General features: G+C 39.7%; 1 protein-coding gene across 2 annotated transcripts in view; it reads left to right on the forward strand.

Moving 5' to 3' along the window:
• The window catches only part of RPA1 (replication protein A1), a 57,562-nt gene that overhangs the window by 9,030 nt on the left and 28,169 nt on the right, over positions 1–20,363 (forward strand). For both annotated transcript variants that reach the window (XM_007123525.3, XM_055089970.1), the window contains exons 2-5: positions 6,153–6,203; positions 7,649–7,727; positions 8,377–8,485; positions 16,093–16,181. In XM_007123525.3, coding sequence (XP_007123587.2) covers positions 6,153–6,203; positions 7,649–7,727; positions 8,377–8,485; positions 16,093–16,181 — 328 coding nt within the window. The remainder of the gene's footprint in view (positions 1–6,152; positions 6,204–7,648; positions 7,728–8,376; positions 8,486–16,092; positions 16,182–20,363) is intronic.

Raw genomic sequence — 20,363 nt, forward strand, 5'->3', positions numbered from 1 at the left:
TGGTAAAGAATCTGCCTTCCAGTGCAGGGGACATGGGTTCAATCCCTGGTTGGGGAACTAAGAACCCACATGCCGTGGGGCAACTATGCCCTCATGCCTCAACTAGAGAGCCTGCATGCCACAAACTACAGAGCCTGAGCACTGTGGAGCCCTCACGCCACAAGGAGAGAGAAGCCCGTGTGCCACAACGAAAGATGCCACGTGCCACAACTAAAACCCCAAGCAGCCAAAAATAAAATAAATAAATAAAATAAAATAAATAAATACTTTAAAAAATACATAAAGACAATTTTCCTTTATCTGAGGATGTTTTGACTTCTTCTTCATTCCTATAGAATACTTTTACTGTATTTATGATTGTAGGTTTATAGTTCTTTCCTTTCAGCACTTGACAAATGTTGTGCTGCTCCCTTTTGGCCTCCATGGTTTCTCCAGAGAAATCTGCTTACATTTGAATTATGTCATTTCTCTCACTGTTTTCAGATTTTTTCTCCTTTAGTTTTTAGAAGTTTGGCTATGATATTTCTTTTTTTTTTTTTTTTTTTTTTTTTTTTTGCTGCGGTATGCGGGCCTCTCACTGCTGTGGCCTCTCCCTTTGCGGAGCACAGGCTCCGGACACACAGGCTCCGCGGCATGTGGGATCCTCCCAGACCAGGGCACGAACCCGCGTCCCCTGCATCGGCAGGCGTACTCTCAACCGTTGCGCCACCAGGGAAGCCCTCTATATTCTTATTTCTATATTTTTTGGTCTATTTGCCCTGTCAATTACTGAGAGAAGAATGTTGAAACCACCAATTATAATAGTGGATTTGTTTATTTCCCCTTTTCATTCTGTCAGTTTTTCCTTCATGTATTTTGAAACCCTGTTGTTAGGTGACCACATTTATCATTGTGTCTTTTTTTTTTTTTTTTTTTTTTTCTGGCTGTGCTGTGCAGCATGTGGATCTTAGTTCCCTGACTGGGGATTGAACCCGTGCCCCCTGCAGTGGAAGTGCGGAGTCTTAACCACTGGACCGCCAGGGAAGTCCCCATTGTGTCTCCTTTAGGAATCAACCCTATTATTATTATGAAATGTCCTTTTTTATCCCACGTAATATTCCTTGTCCTGAAGTCTACTTTGCCTGCTTTTAATGATACATCTTTTTCCAGTATTTTATTTTTAATTTGCCTTTTTATATTTGAAATGCGTTTCGTGTACAGAGCAAATAGTTGGGTCTTTCTTATTCATTACAATAATTTCTTCCATTTAATTGGAGTACTTGAACCATTTACTTAATATAATTACAAGTTTGGGTTTAAGTTTTTCATTTTGCTGCTTGTTTTTTTATTTGTCCCATCTATTCTTTTTCTGTTTTTTAACTTTTCCCGACTTTTGGATTATTTGAGTATTTTTTATGATTAAAATTTATTTCCACTATTGGCTTATTAGCGATGCTTTACATTTTTAATGATTGTTTTAGGGCAGCACATCCTAGCTTGGACTACTATAACAAAATACCGTAGACGAGGTGGTGTAAACAGCAGGTTTATTTCTCACAATTCTAGAGGCTGAGAAATCCATCAAGGCACCAGCAGATTTAGTTCTGGGTGAGGGCTGTCTTCCTGGCTTGCAGCTACCATCTCACTGTGCTCACATGACCTCTTCTTTGTGTGGGGAGAGAGTGAGTTTTGGTGTCTCTCTCTCTTTTTTTTTTTTTTTTTTTTCTGGCTGCACCTCATGGCATTCAGGATCTTAGTTGCATGACCAGGGATCGAACCATGCCCCCTGAAGTGGAAGCACAGAGTCTCAACCACTGGACTGCCAGGGAAGTCCCTCTTTTTATAAGGACAGTAATTTCATTATGGGGGCTCCACCCTCGTGACCTCATCTGAAAGTAGATGCCTCCAAAGACCCCATCTCTTGATACTCTCACACTGAGGGTTAGAGTGTCAACATATGAATTGGGAGGTGGGGTCAGGACACAAATGTTCCGTCCAAAACACAGTGGTTCTCAAATGTTTTGATTTTAGAATACCTTTCATTTGTAAAAAATCACTGAGTGCCCCCCCCACAAAAGCTTTTGTTTTTGTGGGTTATATCTCCCTTACCATATTTGAAATTATAACAGATATTTTTAAAATATTTATTCATTTAAAATAGTAATAAACTCATCTGTTAACATAAATAACATGTTTTAGGAAAAACAGTTATATAGTTCAAAACAAATAGAAAAGTGACATTGTTTTGCATTTTTGCACATTGCTTTAATATCTGCTTACTAGAAGGCATGACAGCTAGATTTTCATACCAGCTTCTGCGTTCACTATATGGATATATGGTTTTTTTGGTCGAACTATATGGAGGAAATCTGGCTTCAAATATGTAGTTGGAAAAAGGAGGAGTATTTTAATAGCCTTTTTCAGGCTTCTTTTCTGATCCTTGTGATCTTGTAATATAATAAGAAATAATATGTTTGGTCTTTGTCCAGTTTTTGGTACACAGAACTCCTGAAACCCTTGGAATTTCCTGAGTGATAGGGTGGGAGGAGCTTTTTTTGTTACTTATGATAAGCCCCTTTCCACCATACGTGAAGTTTAATGAGGTAACTCTTGGTGGGCTCCAGGGTACCTTCAGGACGGGTTGATTGCCAGGAACCAATCATGTGATTAAAGGGTTGGAACTTTCTGCTCTACACCTCACCCCACAGGATAAAGGCTGGAGATTGAGCTAATCACCAACAGCCAACGATTTAATCAATCATGCCTGTGTAATGGGGCCTTCAGAAAAATCCCTAAACAACAAAATTCAGAGGGCTTCTAGTTTGGTGAACACATCTACATGCTGGGAGGGGGCACACCCCCAGACTCCACAGGAACAGAATCTCCTGTGCTTGGGACCCATCCAGACCTTGTCTTATGTGCCTCTCCATCTGATTTTCATTTGTATCCTTTTAACTATCTCTTATAATATACCAGTAATACTAAGTAAAGTGTTTCCCTGAGTTCTGTGAGGGACTCCAAGGAAGTCCCCACAATTTGTAGCCAAGTCAAACGAAGTGTAAACTGGGTCACCTGGGGACCCACTACTTGAGATTAGTGTATGAAGTGGGCACTTGGACAGTCTTGTGGGACTGAGCCCTTAACCCGTGGGGTCTACACTAATTCTGGGTAGTTAGTGTCAAAATTAAGTTGACTTGTGAGATGCCCAGTTGGTGTCTGCAGAGAATTGCTTCATGTGGAAAACCCACACATTTGGTGTCAGAAGTGTTTTGAATAGAAAATCATGTTTCCTTTAACACTGTATCAAAACTCAACAAATGGTAGTTCCTTAAAGGTTAGTTGGAATGTAGATTTGGCCTGTCTTCCATTTTGAATAGATCTTTTACCTATGCATTATTTGTAATGCCATGTTTCGGTCATTTGGAAAATATTGGTTCATTGCATTTTACAGATCTTCCAAATGTTGATATATTTTGTTATATGACAAAAATTCCTGCTTATTAACATCATTACTGATTTAATTAAGAAAAGTCAGTAAGTATTAGGAAGCTGGTGAATACAAGTTTTCAAAAGTCCTGATTTTCATTAGAAAACTCTTTTATCATTGGCAACAAATACAATTAATCGTCTCACTTTATTTTTGAGAAGATATCCACTAAATTCCCAAGTCTGAATAACCACAGTTTGTCATTTGCCCTTTCAAGTTAAAATGACATTCCATGAGAAAAAAACGGCCGGTTCAACTTGCAGCTCGAACAGTTGTAGCAGTGCTTTTCCTCAAGGCCGCAGCCATACTTCAGCAGAAGTACTTTGGCATACTTTCTGTATGGTTGCATAGAATATTAAAATTTTTTTGTCCTCAAGGTTAAGATTTAATGTGATAATTTTATTTCTTCAAGTTTCTTTTTTTTTTTTTTTTTTTTAGTGAAACTCCCCTCCCCAGTGCTTTCAGGGCAGTGAAGAATACAGTGACTACTACTATAGTAACTCGGCTAAGGCACCAGTAGTTTTACCTACCACTGCTTTGCACCATCAGTGCAAATGTCAACACAGCTGTTTCAGGATAAACCATGAATTTTGAAAGTGATTCAACACTTTGAATATTTCAGCATAGTCTGTGTTTGTTGTCAAGCATTCACATGAAAGAAGATCTTACTAGATGATTAGTTGGTGCTGATACGAGATGAACACAAGCAAAGCAGCCAGTCCAGCCACATCTATCTATTCATCCATTCATAAGGCAAAAGTAGAATTCTGCAGAAGAGATATTAACTCAGTCTTCATGATGTATCTTGTTCTTTAATTCAACAAGTTGCTTTACTATTAGAAAGTGGAACTGCTGTGATTTCTATTACTGATTTTTCATCCAGTAGACATTCATAAGTGGTAATAGTATAAAGTTTTATTAGTCCTTCAGCCAGTTTTTCATTGTATTGAATGAATGAGAGTGAGAAGGACAAAAGCTTGTTTATTATGATGAAAACAGTTTTCAATTTATGTACCCTCTGAAAAAGTCTTGGGACCCCAGATGGCAATGGACATTATGAACAATACGTTGTTCAGTGTCTAGATTATGGGTATAGAGAATATTGAGTTGTTCTGGCCGACTGTTACCTTACTTGCAGATCAGCTGAGCCCTTTGAGACTGTAGTGGGTCTAGAGTAGCTTTTACTTTGGGGATAGTTTAGTCTGTTTCTAAAGCATGGCCTTTCTGGGGTTTCTACTGAATGCACCAGGTGTTTATTGAGTTCTCTCCGCTCAAATGGCTAATTGGAACTCAAATGTATTCTAGCCTGGGTGAGTGCCAGTAGTTTTTCAGCTTGTAGCTCTCTAATCTTTACCTGGTCTGTGGCACCTCATTCTGTGTATGCACCACTTAGAATTCAGCCAAAAACTCAAGGGAACCCCTGCATAGGTTATTGAAGCTCTTTCTCTATGTAGCTCCCTCCTGTCGGGTACTCTGCATCCAGGAAGTACAGATAACTCACCTCCCCAAAATGATCTGTGCTCAGCAGGACTGCCATATTCTTCTTGGGTTCCCTTCCCTATGCTATGGTCCAAAAGTGCCTCTGTGCAGAAACTCATTTGTTTTCCTTTCAGGGATCACAGTCGTGTTCTGCCTGTTGCCTGGTATTTGAAAACAGTTTATATGTTTTTGTCCAGTTTTTAGTTTATGGTTTGAAGAGCTAGTCTGGTATCACTTATTTCAGCATGGGCAGAAGCAGACATCAGACAACGAGTTTTAGCTAGCTAGTTCTTCTGATGGTTACCTTTAAATGATGCCTTTTTAAAAGCAAACTAAAAGCCTGATTAATAGTTATTTTGCTTTTGTTAGAAATTATTTTTATAATTGCTAATTGAGTCATGAGATTTAACATTCAAAAAGTATAAAAGAGGATGCAGTGCCAGGTCTGCCTCCCACACGTGTCCTCCATCACCCAGTTCCTCTCACAAGAGGCAACCAGTGGTATAGAAACATCTTTTTTTTCTTTTTTGGGCTGCGTTGGGTCTTTGTTGCTGCGCGCAGGCTTTCTCTAGTTGGGGCGAGCTGGGGCTACTCTTCATTGCGGTGCACGGGCTTCTCATTGCAGTGGCTTCCCTTCTTCTCTTGTTGTGGAGCATGGGCTCTAGGCACGCGGGTTTCAGTAGTTGTAGCACGCAGGCTTCAGTTGTTGTGGCGTGCAGGCTCAGTAGTTGTGGCTTACAGCTTTGTTGCTCCACAGCGAGTGGGATCTTCCTGGACCAGGGCTCAAACCCGTGTCCCCTGCATTGGCAGGTGGATTCTTAACCACTGCGCCACCAGGGAAGTCCCTAGAAACATCTTCTTAAGGCTGCATAATATTCTATTTTAAGGATTTGCTGTACTTATTTGTTTGATTCCCTGTTAATGGGCAGTGTAGGAAAATAAATGTGCTATTATGTATAATGAGTACATACGCGATGCCAGCTTTTTAGGTGTAGTATCCTTGTCGGTAAGTATGAATCCCACTTTTATGATTTTATGATTTGTCCAGAGTGATAAAACTTAAAGTAGATTTTCAAATGATAAGCTCTGAAAAGGGTCTTTTAATAATGTCATCTGTGGCTTATTCCAGACACCAAATTAAAAATATGTCAAGTTTTAATCATGATTTGAGTGCCTATCTCATAAGCATCTGTCTTTACTTTTTCAGGCCATAATGCAACAGGGAGATACATCCATAAAACCCATTCTCCAAGTCATTGTGAGTACCTACATATTTTTATGTCAAACGTTTTTTAAACTTACATATAATTATAAATTACATTTGATAGAGGACATACAGTCCACTTTAGGAAGTGTGTCCACTTTACAAAATTCTCTTCATCATCACAAAAGTAGTCCAGTCCATGTTGTAACTCTGAGAGAGGAACCAGGCTTTATTTTTAATGTTGTGTTAGCCAGAGTTTGACTTTGGAGTTTCACATTTGAGGCTTTGCCTTTCTGTTCTTTCCACAGTTGGTGGATACTGTAGCACTATACATCATTACTTCTGCCTCCTTGGTTGTCTTTCTGCCCTGGGGTTTGTCTTGCTCAAATCTGCCTTACATATGGCCTCTGGAGAGATCTACCTGAAAGGAACTTGTCTGCTTAAAGTTCTTCATTAACCCTATCATTCATTTAAGGAGTTCTCAAATTTTAGTGAGAATTTAAAAAATCAATAGGAGCAGAATCCTGGATCATACTTGCAGACTGTGAGTCAGTAAGCCTGATGGTCTGTCTCCCTGTTACTCCCAAACTCCCTGCCAGTCATCTTTTTTTTTTTTTAAGGCAAATATCCCAGTTTTATTATTTTATTTTATTTTACTTTTTAAAATTTTATTTACTTTTGGCGATGGGTCTTCGTTGCTGCGTGCGGGCTTTCTCTAGTTGCAGTGCATGGGCTTCTCATTGCGGTGGCTTCTCTTGTTGCGGAGCATGGGCTCTAGGCATGTGGGCTTCAGTAGTTGTGGCTCGCGGGCTCAGGAGTTGTGGCTCACGGGCTCTAGAGTGCAGGCTCAGTAGTTGTGGCGCATGGGCTTAGTTGCGTCCCAGCATGTAGGATCCTCCCGGACCAGCGCTTGAACCCGTGTCCGCTGCATTGGCAGGCAGATTCTTAACCACTGCGCCACCAGGGAAGTCCCTCCCTGCCAGTCATCTTAAGGCTGTTTTCGTATTTCATTTTCTTCAGAAAGCTGCCTCTGATTTCCTTCAAGCTGGAATAAATGTCTTGTCATTTTGTGCACACCTCTGCTATGTCTCTCTGGCTCCATCTCCACCCCAGTTGTAAGCCTCTTCAGGGCAAGGATTTTTTCTTCCATTTTGTATTTTTATCATGTTTCCTACATAGTACCATACATATATTAGGTGCCTTATTGTATGTTTTTTAAAAAATTAATTTTCAATCAAATTTGAGTTAAGGGAGAGAGAACAGAAGAGTATTGGCAACCTATTTTATTCTCGTTTATGTTGTGTTTAATGTTAGTAGAGAGAGGCTGGTGGGAGAATCATCAAATCCAATTTTCTTTTACTTGGGTTTAGGTGTCAAGAGAATGGGCAAGCAGTTCAATTGTGTTGAACTAACGGCGCGCACTCTCCTGCCACTTAAGTCTACTGATCCCTGGGGACTGAGCAGACAACCTGGCTAATGAATCATGTTTTCTCTCCTAGAACATCCGGCCCATTGCTACAGGGAATAATCCACCCCGTTATCGACTGCTTATGAGTGATGGATTGAATACTCTGTCTTGTACGTATGATATATAAATCTAGGAATTTGTATTTAAATAATAAAAGCGCACCCAGCACTTTGATTGCAGTAATTGGAGCATTCCAGAAGTCTACATTGGCTTGGCTCTGCCTTCGTAAAGACAGAATTGCAGCTGGCAGATAGCATTCTAACAATAGACTGGGTCGAGTGGAAAGCTGCCACTTGGCTTAATTAATTTTGTCTAACTGGTGCTCTGTGCTTTCTTTGATTAATTTCCCTTAGGATGATATTGACATTTAGTGAATATGATTGGTTAGCTGTCCTATACTTGTCTTTTGGGGTTTTATTTCTGTGTTGGAAGCTTTACAGGGAGAAAGGAGAGAATTTGCAGAGTATATACTTACTGTCTCTAGTCACAAGGTGAAGAACCTAGGAAAGATTTTTTTAGTGTTTGTCATGAAACTTGAATGATGGAAAAGATGATTTGGGGCACTTTAAGAAATATTTAATTTCAGAGTATCAGCAGCTGTTTAGTGCACAGCAAATTAATGCTGTTTTTCACTATGCAGAGCCTGAGTAGTTTTAATATTTAAGGCATTGTTTTTCTTTGCTGGTACAGGTATGATCAGCTTTTAGATTGTCGTGACTGAAATGTTTTAGAGACTGAAGTAATCTCTGTGCTTTTCAGCTTTCATGTTGGCAACACAATTGAACCCTCTTGTTGAGGAAGAACGATTGTCTAGCAACTGTATCTGCCAGATTAACCGATTTATTGTGAACACTCTGAAAGATGGAAGGTACGTGGTATCTTTTTTTCTGTTCTGTTGTGTTGTATAATGGGACTAATTTTTGAACAGAGAAGTTCATTGGATGCCAAAATTCAGTTAGAAGTCGAAAAGCTTTCAGCTAAGAATTTACAACTATTGAGTTCTGAACTCAGGCAACTAAAATGTGGCACCAAAAGGAGAAAAATATGGAACCGAACTGGAAATTTCACAGCAGGAGATTAAAGGCGAATGCAGAACTCTTATTTCTAATGTCATCAGCAGCACTGATTTTAGGATTCTCTTTTTAAGTCTCTTTTAATGAAATGGGATCACTTATTAGGGCAAAAGAAGATATAATTAATTATGTAACACTGCCCTTTTTGCAGTCTTGACTCTTTCATGGTAAACACTTTCTTCAGCCAACAGAATATGCTAAGTACCTACAAGATGCTACATGCCAGAGATACAGTGGTGAACAGAACTGTTATTCACACCTGATTAACCACGGCTGAAATATGACATTTTTTGTTGGCTAGCAGAGTCATATTTGCCAAATCTAGGGCAATTTAAAAGTCGAAATAAAAATAGGGACCCCCCCCCCGCCAGTGGTCCACTGGTTAAGACTTTGCACTCCCAACGCAAGGGGCCTGGGTTCGATCCCTGGTCAGGGAACTAGATGCTGCATGCTGCAACTAAAAGATCCTCACGCCGGAACAAAGATCCTGCACGCGGCAACGAAGATCCCGCCTGCCACAACTAAGACCCTGCGCAGCCAAATAATTAATTAATTAAATAAATAATTAAAAGTAAATAAGTAATAAATAAATAGTAACAGATTGCAACCTACTGAATAAAATAAGAAATCATAAGTCCATACTGAATAAATGAAAACGGGGGGGGAACAGAAAGCTTTTTCTTACAATAGAATTCCATCTAACAATGTAAATGGATTGATGGAATTAGAAAATCACCATTTGGCAACCGTCATAGTATTAATTCAGGCAGGAAACATTAATAGGTGCTGTATAAGTTTCCTGTGGCTGCCGTAACAAATTACTGCGAATCTGGTGGTTTAGAACAACAGAAATTATTTTTCCCTGGAGGTTAGAAGTTGAAGTCAGTTTCACCCGGCTGAGATCATGGTGTCAGCAGGGCCCGGCTCCTTCTGGGAGCTCTCTGGGAGAATCCATTCCTTGCCTCTTCCAGCTTCTGGTGGTTGCTAGCATTCCTTGGCTTACGGCTGCATCACTCCAATCTCTCCCTCCACGGTCACATTACCTCTTCTTCTGTCTATGCCAGGTCTGCTGCTGCCTCTGCCTCCTTCTTAAAAGGATATGTGGTTGCTTTTAAGGCCTATCGGATAATCTGGGATAAAATTGCCACTTCAATCCTTAGTTTAATCACATCTGCAAAGTCCCTTTTTGCCATATAAGGTAACATTCTTAGGTTCCAGGGATTAGGACTTGAATATCTTTTGGTTGGGGGTGGTCATTTAGCCTACCACAGATGCTGAAACAAGTGGTAAAAATTTGATGGAGGAACAAGTTATTTATAGGGTAAAAGTACCTCCCCAGAGCATAATTATTAATTGTAAAAGGAAAAGAAGCAACTTTACAGTGGAGAAAGCTGGCAGACAGCACCTTATTCCAATGATTGACGTTAACATTACCAGTAATGGGACAAACAGAAGTCATGTATTACCTGGTAGGATGCAGTGAGAAGAACATAGCATCGGTACTATTATATTCTTGCCAAAGATGCATAATCTGTATCTAATCATGAGGAAGCCTCAGGTAAATTGAGGGGCATTCTATAAAATAACTGATTTTCAAATTTCAAGCATGAAAGTAAAATAATCCTTCCAGATTCAGGGAGTCTAAAGAGATATAATTAAATATAACAGGTGATCCTGAACTGGATCCTATTGTTATTAAGCATATCATTAAGACAATTTATGAAACTTGAATGGATTCTGTGGCTTAGATGGAAGAATTCTTTATGTTTCAAGTTCAGTAACTTAACCAGGCTATGTCTCAAATGTCAGTGGTTCCTTTTTTTTTGTTCCCCCCCTGGTGCATGGTGCCCTTTCAGTCTGCAGATAGGAGTTAGGTCTGTCTTTTTGATGAGATTGTTCTGTTATTCCTTAATGATCTTTTCTGTTTCATTTGAGTTCCAGTTTTTACTTATGTTTCTGTTTCATTTGAGTTCCAGGATAACTTTGTTCTCCATGTATGTCTTCGGTTTGCTCTGGTCTTTTTTCTAATGCATGCATTGGATTCATTTAAGATTTTCCAACATATTATATGTTACAGTTCAGTTTTTAGCTTTCTCTGTTCTGTTCCTTGATGTTTATAGTTTAAGTATTAGATGTATAATGATACTGCTTTTGTTCTGTTTTTTCCTTAACTTTTCAAGTGCCCTTTTCTTCTCAATCTCTTGTTTCATCTCATCTTTTGACTTTGATTGAATTCTTAGTCTTATTTTGCACACCACACTTGGGAAGTATTCCCTTTCTTGGCTTATGCTTTCCTCTAGATGGGATTGATAATTGTCTCTGCCTCTTCTGTTCCTTTTATTTTTATACACTGTTGTGTGTTACATTGTTGCTGTGTCATTTCTTTTTATCTTGTTCATGCTTAATGTGGACAGTTCTGTCCAGAATTCATTTGCTCTGACATAGTCTAAGGCTAGGTATGTCCCCTTGCCAACCTTCCCACTTGGGACCTGTTATCTTCCACTCCAGGCTACCTTGGAGTGCTTGAGTGGTGCTTTCTAGCCACTTTCCTCTCCTCTAGGGCATGGTTTAGGGGAGGGTGGAGAGCTTTGCTGTGGTTGAGTACTAAACCTTGCGGTCTCGGGTGGAGTTCCACTCCCGTGGGCTTTGCCTCAGCATGGCTGCATGCCGTGTGTTCCTTCCTGCCTCTGCTGAGAACCTGTGTGTGTACGACCAGGTTTATTCCTTACCTTGATGGTCAGTTAGGTTTGATGGTCATTTAGGTTTATTCCCAACAGGGCTTTAGCAGTCATCCTTGTACATTTATCTTTACATGCTCATGCTGTTATTTCTTAGGAGTTGTGGGGATCAAAGGACGTCTGTTGTAGAAAGTATACCAATTAACATACTCATGAGCCTTGTGTAAGAGTACCTGTTTCTGAACAGGCAAATACAGACAGAAAGAAATTAGATTCGTGGTTTCCAGTGGTGGGGGAATGGAGAGTGACTGCCATGGAGCACAGGGTTTCTTTTTTGGGGTGGAAGAAATGTTCTGAAGTTAGGTAGTGGTGATGCTTGCACAACTCTGTAAATATACTAAAAACCACTGAATTATACTTTTTTTTTTTTTTTTGTGGTATGTGGGCCTCCGTCTGCCGTGGCCTCTCCCGTTGCGGAGCACAGGCTCCGGACGCGCAGGCTCAGCGGCCATGGCCCACGGGCCCAGCCGCTCCGCGGCATGTGGGATCCTCCCAGACCGGGGCGCGAACCCGGTTCCCCTGCATCGGCAGGCGGACGCGCAACCACTGCGCCACCAGGGAAGCCCCCCTTTTTTTTGGTTCTGTGGATTTTTTAAAGTAGATTTTGGTTCATCTGAGGTTTTGTTTTGTTTTTTAGTTTTAAAAGCAGTGGGATTATTTTAAGTTATTTAAGGTTTTGATTTTTGTTTTTTATTGAAGTATAGTTGATTTACAGTATTGTATTAGTTTCAGGTGCACAGTGTAGTGATTTGATATGAGGTTTACTTTTATATAGGGTATGAAGGAGGAATTTAGCTTAATTTTTCCCAAATGGATAGTCCATATCATGGAAGACTTACAGTAAGGAGTTTATTTTATACTAAGTGTGATGGGAAGCTATAGGCTTTCGAGCCGGGGAGTATTGGTACAATTTGATTTAAGTTTTTTTAAAGTTTCCAAGAGATTATTGTGATAGCTGTGTGGAGAGTTGATGGTTGGTGACAAAAACAGATAAAGAGAGACTAGTATTCCATTTATCTGACTCTGTTCTGTTTGCCATCTTTTCCTTTGATCTGCTTGTCTAGTCTCGTGTCAGTGCCAGAGTTTGTTTTTTTCTTTCTTTCTTTTTTTTTTGGTGACATCTTCTTGAGATATAATTCATATACCGTACAATTTATCTATTTAAAGTGTAAAATAGTTTTTACTATATTCAGAGTTGTGCAGCCATTACCACAATTAATTTTAGACTATTTTATTGCCCTCCAAATAAACCCTGTACCCTTTAGATATCACCCCCAAACTCCCTATCCTCCCCAGCCCTAGACAACCACTAATCTACTTTCTGTCTCTATAGGATTTGCTTATTCTGGATGTTTCTTATAAATGAAGTCATATAATATGTGGTTCCTTGTGGCTGGCCTCTTTTACTAAGCATGATATTTTCAGGGTTCATCCATGTTGTACCACATGTCAGTACATCATTCCTTTTTATGGCCAAATAGTATTCCATTGTAGAGATATGTCACATTTTGTTAATCTAGTTGTTTGGACGTTAGGGTTGTTTCCACCTTTTTGCTATTATGAGTAATGCTGTAGACGTTTGCATACAAGTTTTTGTGTGGACATGTTTCCATTTATTTAATATATATCTAGGAGTAGAATTGTGTGTCAAATGGTAACTTTATGATTAAATTTTTGAGGAACTGCCAGACTATTTTCCAGAGTGGCTACAGTAATTTACATTCCCTTTAGCAATGTATGAGGGTTCCATTTTCTCCACATCTTCATCAACACAGATAATTACATCTGCCATAGTGTTTCCAGGTAAAGTATCATCTGTAGAATATTTTAGTAACTTACAGATGATGTCTTCCTTTACTTTTTTCTCTCCCCAAATTTTCTTCGTAGTTTTTCTTTCTTTTTTTAGTTTATTTATTTTTGGCTGTGTTGGGTCTTTGTTGCCGTGCGCAGGCTTTCTCTAGTTGCGGCGAGTGGAGGCTACTCTTAGTTGTGGTGCTTAGGTTTCTCATTGCAGTGGCTTCTCTTGTTGTGGAGCATGGGCTCTAGGCACACGGTAGTTGCAGCATGCGGGCTTAGTAGTTGTGGCTCGCAGGTTCTAGAACGCAGGCTCAGTAGTTGTGGTGCATGGGCTTAGTTGCTCCGCGGCATGTGGGATCTTCCCACACCAGGGCTCAAACGTGTGTCCCCTGCATTGGCAGGCAGAATCTTAACCACTGCACCACCAGGGAAGCCCACCTGGTAGTTTTTCTATATTTATTCTTCCATATTTCTTCTTCTTCTTCCATGTTTATTCTTTCAAGTATCAAAAAAAACCACGAAAGTCCTGTCAGAATACAAAGAACTGCAGTAAATTTACATAGTATTTGATACTAAGTCCATTCAAGAATATGGTATGTGAATCCCTGTATATCCTGTTATCCATCTTCATATTATCACTTGATATCCAATCTTGTTTTATCTAAATGCCTTCCACATCTACCCTCCTCTATAATTTTGAAGCAAATCTAGGACATATTATTTCCTCCACAAATATTTTAGTATATGTCTTTAAAAGGTAGTAATTCTTTTTAAAAAATTCCATTTTTACACCTAAAATATCAAATATTCTGTCACTGTTCAGTTTCCAACTATTCGTGTGTGTGTGTAATTAATTTGTCTGTATCAGGATCCAAAGTAAAGTTCGCACAGCAGTAGGTTGATAGTTCTTTTCAGTCTCTATGAATCTAGGTTCCTCCTCCATATCTTTTTTCCTCCCTTAGTGTTTATTTGTTGAAGAAACCAGGTCATTTGTACTTTATCCTCATGCACCGTTTCCCACAGTCTGGATTTTGCTGATTTTATCTTTATAAAGTTGTAATGTGTCCTTGTCATCTGTGTTTTCTGTAAGTTGATATTGGTGTATTCTTTTGATGTGCTGCTGGATTCATCTTGCTGATATTTTAGTTAGGATGTATGTATATTACAAAATAAAATTAGTGGGGTTTTTTAGTGTGTTTTTTCTTAGGTTTTGGTATTAGGGTAATGCTAAATGGTAATAAGCCTTCCATTTTTCTATGTTACCAAAATTTGGATACTTTTAGAAGGTAGTTAAAATACCACTAAATATCCATCAGAGAGTTTTTATAGTGAATCTGTATGTAATATTCAGAAACAGATAGTTTCAAGCTTATTTTATTGAAGTAATATAACCTTGATATGAAAACTTGATAAAGGTAGCACAAACTGATCAATTGCATGTGAAAATCCAAAATACAGCAGTCAGACCATTTAAAGAATCCATCACAATGAGGTTGGGCTTATTATTGCTTAAATAATTGCTCCAGACCATCTACTCTTTCTTTTTTTTCATTTTGGCTGCGCTGTGCGGCATGCAGGATCGTAGTTCCTTGACCAGGAATCAAACCTGTCCTCCGTCCAGTGGAAGCATGCAGTCCTAACCACTGGACTACCAGGGAAATGAATTTCCCATCTACTATATTTAATGTCCATCTCAACTATGCTAATTCAGACCCCGTCAGTTCTTCCTTCTGTTGTTCCCCCTGCCTCCAGTTGTGTTCTCCTTAGATTCCTTCATATTGCAGTCCTCTTTAAAATACGAATGTGATCGTGACATTCTTGTTCAAGCACGTGTTGAGCAACGACTATGGACCAGTTGCTACAGTAAACACGGGAGGATACCTGCCATTACCGAAAGTGCAGTTTAGTAAGAGAAATAGATAATAAATAATGAATATACAACTACGATATATCATATGTGAGTAAATAATCAAATAATGAACATAATTAACCCAAATATTAATAATTATATGTCAATATATATTAATTAAACCTGAGAGAAGTGACCTGAAGGAAAGAAATGATGGCTGTAGAAAGGAGTATAACAGAAAACTGATCTAAGCCAAAGATTAAGGAAGCGTCTGAATATTAGATGAGGCAGAATGAGAGACCATCACAATCAGAAAGCGGCGTGTACAGAGGCCTTGTGGCAGGAGAGAGCGGAATGTACACCAAAAGCTGGAAGGAAACAGATGGTGGAGAGCAGAGCACCACGGGGAAACGGCGCGAGATGAGCTGGAGAGGTTAGTGCGAGGCCAGACCTTACAGAGCCTTGTAGGCTGTGTGAAAAGGTTTTTAACTTTTGGCCGAAGGTCCTTGAGAACTTATTGAAAGGTTTTAATCAGAATTAAAGATGGACAAAGAATTGGAAGTTCTTAGTTAATAGTAATCACAATTAAAAAATATCTATAGTCATGGTTTTCACTGGGAAAAGGTAATTGTTCAGCTAAGTATATGTTTCTGAAAACAGATCATCTCTTGTGCCACATATTCTTGGGTTTACTAATCTAAATTCTTATCATGTCATTTGCTCCTTGAAGATACAGTATGTAGTAAGGACACTTCGTTTTAATTAAGGAACTAGCTGGGAAATGAAAACCCTGCAATCATAAAAGCCCTTGATAATGATACAATGAAAGATTAAGGGGAATATTTATGTAGGAATTGTTATCATATGTTTCTCAAGTTATTCAGTAATGAAAAACAATTGACAAAGGGAAATAGTTTTATCACAGTGAATATTGGGGGAAGCTTTTTAAGTAGCTTGTCGTTTGAAGGGCTTCTGAATTTATTTTTTCTAACATGTTTCTATTTCTTTGCATTTGTAGGAGAGTGGTTATTTTGATGGAGTTAGAAGTTTTGAAATCAGCTGAAGAAGTTGGATTAAAGATTGGCAATCCAGTGCCCTATAATGAAGGTAAAATGTTTTTTATAGGTTGTAGCACTCAATTGAATACCTCTTCATAGATTTGGAATTCTTCCTTTTGATATAGTTTGATTTGTTACTCTTAATAAAACTAGTGATTTGGGAGTCTAGCAACCGGGTTATTCTTTCTTTTTTTTTTTTTTCTTTTTTTTTTTTTTTTTTTTTCTTTTCAATACTGAAGAAATGATGGTAGGACTCTGTAAAGGAAAACCTCTCCTCTGTTTTTCTCTACACACAACAGTCATACATACTTCTGGCTCTTCTGTGACCAGATATATGGGTTTTTTTCTTCCCCCTGATAAGCAATTCTCCAGTTCTCTGTGGACACCAGCTGGGTCTCCTACAGTTCAATTTAGTTCTGACACTGGCTACCTGGAGTTAGCCTCAGATTTCACAGGGTAAGGGCTCAGTTCCACTGGACTGCCTCCACCCCTCACCCCCGCTCCCCTTCAGTCCAGAGTCCAGGCTGGGACTTCCCTGGTGGCGCAGTAGTTAAGAATCTGCCTGCCAATGCAAGGGACACGGGTTCGAGCCCTGGTCCGGGAAGATCCCACATGCCGCGGCGCAACTAAGCCCGTGCGCCACAACTGCTGAGCCTGTGCTCTAGAGCCCGCAAGCCACAGCTACTGAGCCCACGCTCCACAACTACTGAAGCTTGCGTCTCTAGAGCCCGTGCTCCACAACAAGAGAAGCCCGCGCACCACAACGAAGAGCAGCCCCCCGCGCACCGCAGCTAGAGAAAGCCCGCGTGCAGCAGCGAAGACCCAACGCAGCCAAAAATAAATAAATAAAATTTTTAAAAAAAGTAAGTCCAGATTGTTATCTGTGCTTCTGACCAACTGGCTATAAATTGTAGCTTCCTACAACTCCCTTCTCGGGTTCAATTAGAGTGATTTGCTAGAGTGGCTCACAGAACTCAGAGAAACAATTTACTTACTAGATTACCGGTTTATTACAAAGGCTATAAATCAGGAACAGTGAGGTAGAAGGGCAGGCGTAAGGCAAGGTATGGGGAAAGGGGTGCAGAGCTTCCATGCCCTCAGGGTGTGCCATCTGCCTCGGACCTTCATGTGTTCACCAACAGAGGCTCCCCAAATCCTGCCCTTTGGGGTTTTTATGGAGGCTTCCTTACTTGGGCATGATTGATTGAATCATTGGTGATTAGTTCTACCTCCAGCCCTTCTAGCAGTTATTTTGAATATGTCAGTCTCCCAAAAGGGGAAGAAGAGAAAAATGAAGTGGGAAGAAAGGGTGCCAGCCCTTTAAATCCCTGGAAAGCACTTCAGCAGAGGGCTTAGGGCTTGCAACACTGGAGGAAGCAACAGCAATGGTCACTGTCTCCTTGCATCTCTGTGATCAGAAGCAGCATTCACAGCACAGATCCCCAATATCTGGAGGACAGGGTCCTTTCTGCCCACCTCAGTTCCAGAAACTGTGTGCAGGCTGCTCCAGGAACAGGTCCACTGCTTTGTGCCACATGGCTGAGGGGTGGGTAGCTGTTCCTGTGCTAAGGGCTGGTGTTGGTGGAAATTCACCAACCAAGCATTCCCCTGCAGTTGCAAGCCTTCTATAGACTTCTGAATTCAAAGTAGTTATAACAGACGAATTCTGCCAGTGCATTTGTAGTCTAGGTTGAGAGATAGATTCCTGGTGCTTCCTACTCTGCTGTCTTTCCAGAATCCTTTCAACAGTGATTATCTCTTGATAATAACTTTTATTTTCTTGTGAAAACATATAGGAAGCCCAATGAAATCAGAAAAATTTAATTACTTTAAACAAGAGAGACAATAATAGTTTAGAAAAAAAAGTCAAAGAATCATCAAATCACTGAGTCGAGAAGGCTTGTCTGCCCCTCCATCAAGTCAAATAAACATAAAATTAGAGGGAATTCCCTGGTGGTCCAGTGGTTAGGACTCTGTGTGCTCACTGCTGAGGGCCCGAGTTCAATCTCTGGTCTGGGAACTAGGATCCCACAAGCCGTGCAGCACAGCCAAAAAAAAAAAATTAGAGCCTCATTGTTCACCAAGATAAATTCCAGATTTGTTTAAAAAGTTAAAAAATGAAACCATTAAAAATAATAAAAATAGGGACCTCCGTGGTGGTGCGGTGGTTAAGAATCCGCCTGCCAATGCAGGGGACCCGGGTTCGATCCCTGGTCCGGCAACATCCCACATGCCGTGGAGCAACTAAACCCATGCTCCACAATTACTGAGCCTGCACTCTAGAGCCCACGAGCCACAACTACTGAAGCCCGCGCGCCTAGAGCCCGTGCTCTGCAACAAGAGAAGCCACTGCAATGAGAAGCCCGCACGCAGCAATGAAGACCCAACGCAGCCAAAAATAAATTTAAAAAATAAATAAATAAAGAGAATGGGGGGCTTCACTGGTGGTCCAGCTGGTAAGACTGCACTCGCAATGCAGGGGGCCCGGGTTCGATCCCTGGTCGGGGAACTAGATCTCACATGCATGCCACAACTAAGGCATCCACATGCTGCAGCTAAGGAGTCCACATGCCGCAATGAAGATCCTGCATGCCGCAACTAAGACCTGGCACAGCCAAAATAAATAAATAAAAATAAAATAAATATTTTAAAGAAATAAAAGAGAATGGGGCTCTATAAATGGATTGGAATAATTCATAATGAATATTTGATTACATTAAAATTTAAAATTTTGCATGTTAGAAATAGAAAGGTGTGCAAACATAAACTAGGATAAAATAGTTACAAAAGATAAGTCTGACAAAGTGTTAATCTTTAATATTTACTAAATTTTTTACGAGGGAAAATTTTTTTATTTTTATTATTATTATTGATATTATTTTTTTCAAGGAAAAATTCTCCAGTAGGAAAGCAGGCATTGGATGAGAAGAAACACTTCACAGTAAAAGGAAAACAAATGACCAATACATAAGAAAAAATATTAACCCTTACTGGTCATTTTTGTCTTGTTCCTTTAACTATTACGTCTTGTTCCTTTAAGTATTATCACCTTTAAGTATTATATTATGTTAGCTGTAGGTTTTTCATAGATTCTTTTTATCACTATGAGGAAGTTTACTTCTATTCCTCGGTTGCTGAGAGTTTTTATCAGGAATAAAAGGTGAATTTTGTCAAATTTTTTTCTGTGTCTGTTGATGATTATATCGTTTTTCTTTTTTCATTGGTTAATTACATTCATTAATTTTTAAATGCTAAACCAATCTATGATTTCTGGGGTATGTCTTATGTCATGATCTCTTTCTACTTTCTATGTATTGTTGGATTTGATTTGCTAAATCAAACAAATCCACTTGATGTGATTTTGTTTAGAATTTTTACATCTATATTATGAGGGATATTGGTCTGTAATTTTGTCATACCTTGTCTAATTTTGGTATCATAGTAATCCTGGCCTTAGAGAGTGAGTTAGAAAGTGTTCCCTCTGAAATTTTATGAAAGAGTTTATGTGGAATTGGTATTAATTCTTTCTTAAATATTTCGTAGAGTTTACCAGTGAAGCCATCTGGCCCTGATACATATATTTTTTTTTATGGAACGGCTTTAAACTACAAATGCAGTTTCTGTAACAGATACATAGTCATTCACATTGATTGTGTGTTGTAAGAAATTTGACCATGTTATTTAAGTTGTTGAATTTATTGGCCTATATCAAAGTAAATAGAATAAATGTTCCAATTAAAAGGCAGAAACGATCAGATTGGATAAAATAAATATAGTCCCTTATTATCCTTTCAGTGTCTGTAGAAACTGTGGTGATGTCACCTCTTTTAGACCTGATATTGGTGATTTGTGTCTCTTTTTTTTTCCTGATAAGTCTGACTAGGGGTTTATCAATTTTATGGACCTTTTCAAAGATTGAAGCTTTTGCTTTCCATTGTATACATAGACCACATCATTTTTTTTCCGGACGCGCAGGCTCAGCGGCCACGGCTCACGGGCCCAGCCGCTCCGCGGCATGTGGGATCCTCCCGGACCAGGGCACGAACCCGTGTCCCTTGCATCGGCAGGCGGACTCGCAACCACTGCGCCACCAGGGAAGCCCTCTTTTTTTTTTTTTTTAATTATTTTTGGCTGTGTTTTGGTCTTCGTTGCTGTGCGCGGGCTTTCTCTATTTGCGGCGAGCAGGGGCTACCCTTTGTTGCAGTGCGCGGGCTTCTCATTGCAGTGGCTT

This window comes from Physeter macrocephalus, chromosome 14 (genome assembly GCF_002837175.3).
Source record: "Physeter macrocephalus isolate SW-GA chromosome 14, ASM283717v5, whole genome shotgun sequence".
In the NCBI taxonomy this organism is placed as follows: domain Eukaryota; kingdom Metazoa; phylum Chordata; class Mammalia; order Artiodactyla; family Physeteridae; genus Physeter; species Physeter macrocephalus.